This window comes from Sceloporus undulatus, chromosome 6 (genome assembly GCF_019175285.1).
Source record: "Sceloporus undulatus isolate JIND9_A2432 ecotype Alabama chromosome 6, SceUnd_v1.1, whole genome shotgun sequence".
Taxonomy (NCBI): domain Eukaryota; kingdom Metazoa; phylum Chordata; class Lepidosauria; order Squamata; family Phrynosomatidae; genus Sceloporus; species Sceloporus undulatus.
Window position 1 is genome coordinate 118,761,580 of NC_056527.1, and position 6,728 is coordinate 118,768,307.

General features: G+C 49.2%; 1 protein-coding gene and 1 pseudogene across 1 annotated transcript; one reads left to right on the forward strand and one right to left on the reverse strand.

The window, feature by feature from the left end:
• Positions 1 to 6,728, forward strand: part of LOC121933949 — an 11,145-nt pseudogene that overhangs the window by 3,379 nt on the left and 1,038 nt on the right.
• On the reverse strand, positions 67 to 6,254 carry GNB2 (G protein subunit beta 2). Its single transcript, XM_042475862.1, has 7 exons — positions 6,131 to 6,254; positions 5,081 to 5,144; positions 4,636 to 4,798; positions 3,958 to 4,024; positions 2,964 to 3,165; positions 887 to 1,103; positions 67 to 316 (listed from the first exon to the last, which is right to left on the reverse strand). The coding sequence occupies exons 1-7, from the start codon at positions 6,199 to 6,201 to the stop codon at positions 210 to 212; spliced, it is 891 nt and encodes a 296-aa protein (XP_042331796.1). The 5' UTR covers positions 6,202 to 6,254; the 3' UTR covers positions 67 to 209.

Consider the following 6,728-nt stretch of genomic DNA (forward strand, 5'->3'; position numbering starts at 1 on the left):
AAAAGAAAGAGAATCTGGGTGCGTGGAAGGGCAGCCAACTGACCGACTGAGGGGGGCAGAGAGATTCAAGGCCACAGCCCCCTGAAGCCTGGCGGAGGGAGAGGACAGAGACTGGACTTTGGGGGCACGAGAGGGGACCCTTCTGGGGCACCCCACTCTCCTCTTCCCCCTCCCCCCCGGCCCACCAGGCAAGGAGCCACTGGGGCACGTCAATTCCACACTTTCAAGAAGCTGTCCCACGATCCGGTGGCCACGGCCATGCCGTCGTCCGTCACGCCCAGGCAGCTGACCCGATTGTCGTGGCCAGCCAGGACCCCTGAGAGGAGGAAGAAAAGAAACCGGGTGAGAGGGAAAGGAGGGACAAGGGAAGGGGGAATGTGGGGCCAAGGACCTCCAGGAACAGGACTAGAGGAGGGGGGTCCCAGGGGAAGGAAAGGGGTCCCAAAATGGCTGCCACAGTTCACACTGAGGGAGATGTGTCCTTCACGCACATGCCAAGAGCTTAGCAATCTCTCTTTTGGGGCAACGCTCTGAATCCCTTCATCCTCCACAGCTTATAATTCAGTTGTGAGAACCTAGCATTCCTCACCATTGCACTGTGTTGGCTAAGAGCTGCTGGGAGCTACAATCCAACAACATTTATAAAGCTTACAAGCTCATAGAGAACACAACCAGGGCATGTTCCTTTGGACTACAACTCCCAGAATCTCCCCAGCCAGCATGGGGGATTTTGGGAACTGTTGTCCAAAAGAAGACACTTTTCCAAGGTCTGGGGACAAGGAGGAAAGGAAGGTCTTTCAGAAGAGTGGGGCTAACTAGTGAGCAAGAGGACGGGACAAGAGTCCAGACCTGGCTGAGGGTTGCCCCTGCCGCCATCATGGCTCACCTGCCCGGTCGCCCTTCATGGAGTCCCAGATGTTGCAGTTGAAGTCGTCGTAGCCAGCAAGGAGGAGGCGGCCGCTTCGGGAGAAGGCCACGGAGGTGATGCCACAGATGATGTTGTCATGCGAGTACATCATCAACTCCTGGTCGGCGCGCAGGTCAAAAAGGCGGCAGGTGGCGTCATCGGAGCCGGTGGTGAACGCGTTCCCGTTGGGGAAGAACTGGCGGTAAAGTGGGCAGAGAACAAACCTCAGGGAGGGCAGAGCGGAAGGGAAAGGGGCCCAAAGCCCCACTGTGCCACTCTGTTTTCCTCCCAGCTCCAGAAGCACAAACGCTGGTTTATGCAAGCCCCTCTACCACCTCACCCATGGGAAGGCATGCTAGGAGTTGCAGTCCTACAACGTTCACTCTTCATTCTACAGCATTTTAGCACTTTGAGACCATTTCCACCTGCTACAGCTCCATCATAGCATAGAATAATGAGATTTGTAGTTTCTTGGGGTTTTTAGACTGCTCTGCCAGTGCTTCACCAAGCTACAAATCCCAGGACTCCTGAAGACAGAGCCACGGCTGGTAAAGTGAAATCACAGGGCTTCAATTGTGTTGTGTGAAAACAGCCAACATCTAAGAGAACCAACACGAGTCTCACGTCTGAGAACTAATCGTTTCTAGTTACAGTACTCCCAAATGAATACACTCATCCCTCCATATTTGCTGTGCAATGACCTTTGGTCAAAAGCAATAAAATTTTGATTTGACTCCGTATTTGCACCTTTGATATTTTCGGATTTGATTATTCACGGATTTGATTCTCTAGGAATCTCTAGGTCCTCCAGTGCAACTCTATGGTCAACCTTAACTAAAAGTTGCACTGAAAGACCTAGAGATTATTCCTAGAGAGAATACTAGGCCTTTGTAGCTCTTCCGGAGCAGTTCTATGGTAGTGTCAGTCGGACGTTGGCCACTGAGTTGCGCTTCAGGACCTAGATTCCTAGAGAGGTGTCCTCTTGAGTAAAAACATGGTGTTTTTATTATCTGCAGTTTTTCCATATTCACGGGGGTCTTCTTGTGCCCCTAACCCTAGCCAATGTGGAGGGACAAGTGTACTATCATGAGTAGTGGGAACTATTTCATTTTTAAAAACTTTCCAAGCCATGGTTAAACTCTGGAACTGCCTGCCACAAGATGCACAAGTTACAACAGCCATCAACTCAGATGGCTTTACAAAGGGGATTAGACAAGTTTGTGGAGGATGAGGCCACCAATGGCTACTAGTCAGGATGGCAATTTATAGGAAACACTTCCCAGATCACCTGCAGATTAAACTCTGGGACTCGCTGCCACAAGGCGTGGGGATGGCTGCCACCTTGGATGGTTTCAAAGGATGATGGAGGAGGATGGGAACCCTTGGTGGCTTCTAGTCAAGATGGCTATTAAGTCACCTCTGGAACCAGGGCAGTCTATCTCTGCCTGGCAATGACTGGGGAGTCTGAGACGCAGGGTGAAGATGCCCTCTTGGCCTGCTTCCCAGAAGAGACTACTCGTTGCCCAGCATGGGGGAACTGGACAAGGGAGGCCCTTTGGGTCTGAAGTGGCCTCAAGGGGTTTTCAAGTATGGCATGGTGCACCCCATAGGACAGAGATGGCCAGTGTGCCCCATAGGTCACTGTGCCACCCCTGAACCCCACCAGAGCCCTAATAATTACATTCTTGACAATATTTACCCTTTGTGACAGCCCTTTTGCTTCCCAAGACCTCCCACATACCTTAAAAACAGGCTTTTCAAAATTACCAAAATTGAAATGAGAAGTGACATCACTCACTTCCCTCTTTCAATTCCAGTTACTTTTGGGGGACCTGGCAGACTTCAAAGGTCGTGAGGGGGCTTAGAGAAGAAAAATGGCTGTATCTTGGGCTTTGACGCACTGATGTGGTCATCTGAGAGGTAAAACCACATGGTCACACATCTCTGTCATAAGGGATATACCAGGGAACATCCATGTCCCCAATGCTCACTCAGCCGCAGGACCACCCCCCCCCCTTTGGAGCAGGACAAGGCAGTCAGCCGCATGCGCACTCACACAGACAGCGTTGATGTCGGACTCATGGCCAGTGAAGGTCTGCCGACACATGCTGTCCCGGATGTCCCATAGCTTGATAGAAGCGTCACAGGCGCCCGAGACAAAGGTGCGCATGTCGGGAGACAGAGAGAGGGACATGACATCGCCACTGTGGCCTGTGAAGGTTGTGGTCTGCTGGCCAGTCTCAATGTCCCACAGGGCACTGGGAACAGAAGGGAGAGAAGGAGTGAGAGAGAGAAGGCCTCTTTTGCACTAGGCGCACTTTGGAGCCACTGATCTGTCTTAGGGAACCCTGGGGTTTGTTGTTTACAGAGGGTTACTTAGAATTCTGTGCCAGAATAGTCCTCTCCCACACTACAGATCCCAGAATTCATTAGGATGTAGGAGCCTGGGCAAGGCGATAGTTAGTTGACATACAGCTGGATGGGAGTTTCCACTACTCCGGTCCCTTGTGTTGCTGGTCCTGAGAGGGAGCCCTTCAATCCTGGTCTTCAAAAAGGCCTCAAAATCCCACCAGTTTCCACCAGAAGAACCAGGATGAAGGGAGAGATGGCCATTTTATCCCTGTGGCTTATGGTTCTGACAAGGAACTGAATTACTGTACATTTGATGCTCTGTATCCAGAGTCAACTCTCCACTGTTTGAAAATGTATTTTTTCTAAAAATTGAAAATAGCAAACCTTGATTTTGCCGTTCTATGTAAGGGGGAGCCATTTTACTACATCAGTATATAATAGGACTTAAGCACCCACGGATTTTGGTATCCATGAGGGGTTCTGGAACCAAACCACAGCAGATACCAAGAGCCCACTGTAATGCTCTTCAGCCATAAATCTGCTGCTTTAATTTTCTATCTGTACAGCACTGTCCCTTCCTGCCTCGAGTGGATTTTGTCCAAAACAAGTGGCTTGTCTTTGTACTACAAGTATGAAGGACACAACAGGCTTCACATCACCCGTCCCCATGAGGTCTCCATCACTCCCAGCTTCCTCACCAAGTTGTGTCTCCGGAGCTGGTGATGATCTGGTTGTCGTTGAGGAACCGGCAGCAGGAGAGGTAGCCTGGAAAAGGATGAGCAGAAGCCCTAACATTCACAGAATTGGGAAGGGACCCAAGGGCCATCAGTCCAGCCCCAGGAAACCCCAGCTAAAGCATCCTCTCTTCAAACACCTCCAAACCAAAACAATTCAAAGGTCCCCAGACCAGAAAAAGGGGGGCAGGGGACATCAGGGCCTTCCATTTAGGGAGTTGGGTATGTTAAGCCTGGAGAAGAGAAGGTTAAGAGGTGATATGAGAGCCCTGTTTAAGTATTCAAAGGGATGTCATACTGAGGAGGGAGCAAGATTGTTTTCTGATGCTCCAAAGAACAGGACCCAAAACAATGGATGCAAACTGCAGCAAAAGAGATTCCAGCTCAACATTAGGAGGAACTTCCTGGGATAAGGGCTATTCAACAGCGGAACACACTCCTTCCTCGGAGTGTAGTGGAGTCTCTTTCCTTAGAGGTCTTTAAAGAGAGGCTGGATGGCCATCTGTCCCAGGGATGCTTTGATTGAGAGTTCCTGCATGGCAGAAGGGGCTTGGACTGGATCAGGGCCTTGCGGTCTCTTCCAACTCTATGATTCTATGATTTCCAGCAGAAAAGAGGCAGCAGGGAAGCCCCCTTGCTCACCCGTGTGGCCTGGCAGCTCTCGGCTGACGCGGACGTTTCCCTCCCGGGTTTTGAGGCTGTAGATGGAGCAGATGTTGTCAAGACCTCCGCATGCCACATAGTTCCCAGATGGCGCATAAGCACAGGTCATGACCCAGGATGACCGCAGCGGGATGGCATGGACCTAGAATGGGAGGCAGGGAGACGGGCAGAGATGACGCAAACAGAGTGGGATCGACAGGGTTGCCAGACCCCGGCCTGGCATGAGCAGCAATGTAGCGGGGGGGCGGGTGGTGGTGGTTTCATGGGTCTGCCCCCCCCTTCCATTAATTTATGTTAAAAAATAATATCAACCAAACCTAATGGCAAATTAATTAGCAAATCGTGGCACTTAGTCTGGACCCCCCCTCCCCTTTCCCAAAACCCTGGCTACATCCCTGGCCTGAGATGGGCACCAAGGGCCTACCTTGTTTGTGGTGTAGCTGTCCCAAATGATCAGCTTCCCATCTTGGGAGGCACTAACCAGCAGCCTGCAAATGGGAGACAGCAGAGAAAAATAGGATTACTATAATACTATTAGTATTATAACTCTTTGTATTCCACTTTTCTCCCAATAATGAGTATCAGGACCTATTTTATTAAATAAGAATTGAATAGAGAAATACATGTGAAGTTTATGAATGAGATCTTCAAGAGAGCCCCCGGTTCCAGCTTCTCCATCTTCTGTCGACGGCCAAGGCTTTGCTTTTAAAACTGAAAGCTTTTAAGGGCTTTCAAGAGAGCACAGTATAGCTTTAAAGTATACTATATTTAAACTAGTTTATTCCTAAGTCATTTTATTGTTTTAATCGTGTTCACAGATTAATTCTATATTGATTTGATTTATAGCCCATCTTGTTCTGAAAAAGAGACTCAAAGCAGCTGACAATACGCATTAAAACAAAATGGCTGAAACAGTATGGGGTATGAAAGGATTTTTTTTAATTAAACAAACATCTAATTAAAGCATTACTGTTAATTTAAGGCCATGAAAAATGTATTACCAGTACGTATTAACAACAGCACACCCACGGCGTATGCTTCTTCCTCCACCAGTTAAAGGTGGAAGGCCTGTCTGAATAGGAATGATTTTGTATTTTCAACCATATGTGCTCATTTTAATATCTAAGCTGCTTTGCTTCCCAGTTATGAGGAAAAGGCACTGTATAAATACAGATGATGACATGGATGAGGAGGAAGAGAATGTGGATTCTGGTTTCTTGGAGTTAGGGGATGATGGGATGATGGTACATTCTGCCTATCCCATTCTGAACACACACACCCAGTGTAAGGCAAATTTTGCATATGCTGGAGTCCCACTGATCTGAATGGTGGTGTGCACATGCACGCCTCCTGCACATGCACCATTTTCTCCGTCGCCATTCGCCATCTGCATAAGCTTAAAGCAGCGTATGGCGAGGGCAGACTGTATTTCGCTTCCACTGCCGGCCTTGCCAGCCCTCCGCACCCTCCTCACCTGGAGTCCGTCCCCCAGTGCATGGCATATATTTTGGCCAAGTGGCCCCGCAATGTGCGCCTTGTCCTCATTTGGATCCGGCCGACTGGATCGAGGCCAGCTGTGATCTGGGAAGGAAGTGGAGGAAGAAAAGGAAGACAGTTACAGCGCACCTGCAGTTTAAGGGGCTTCAGCACATGCTGATTTCCCCTTACGCAAGGGATCCAGAAGGGATCCCCACATAATGGATCCCCACACACTGTAAAACTTATTTTGGTAACCATGTGGAGGTCTTGGAACCAAACCCCAGCGGATATGCAGGGCCCACTGTACACATTGGTTAACAAACAGAAATAATATGGCAAAAATAGGGATACGTTGCTGCACCGCAGAAAAAAGAGCAGCTTGACATGCTTCAGAAAACTTCTCATCCAAAACTAACCAACTTCATAAAAGACTGTGTAAACAGAAGCTTCGCTGTCAGAGGTTTAGTTAAAGGAAGAGAAGGAACTCCAAGGAAATGGGGACATTTTGGCACCTTATTTACGCACCCACAGTTTGGGATTATCCCCCTTTTGGGTGGGAGATTCTGGGAGTTGCAGTCCACAAATACATATGC

Excerpts from the sequence above, each read along its gene's own strand:
- GNB2 (XM_042475862.1), bottom strand. The coding sequence starts at position 6,201 with ATGAGGACAAGGCGCACATTGCGGGGCCACTTGGCCAAAATATATGCC. Across the intron at positions 4,025-4,635 it reads AGAGCTGCCAGGCCACACGG|GCTACCTCTCCTGCTGCCGG; the intron begins GTGAGCAAGGGG and ends ATCCTTTTCCAG. Across the intron at positions 1,104-2,963 it reads CCGACATCAACGCTGTCTGT|TTCTTCCCCAACGGGAACGC; the intron begins GTGAGTGCGCAT and ends CTTTACCGCCAG.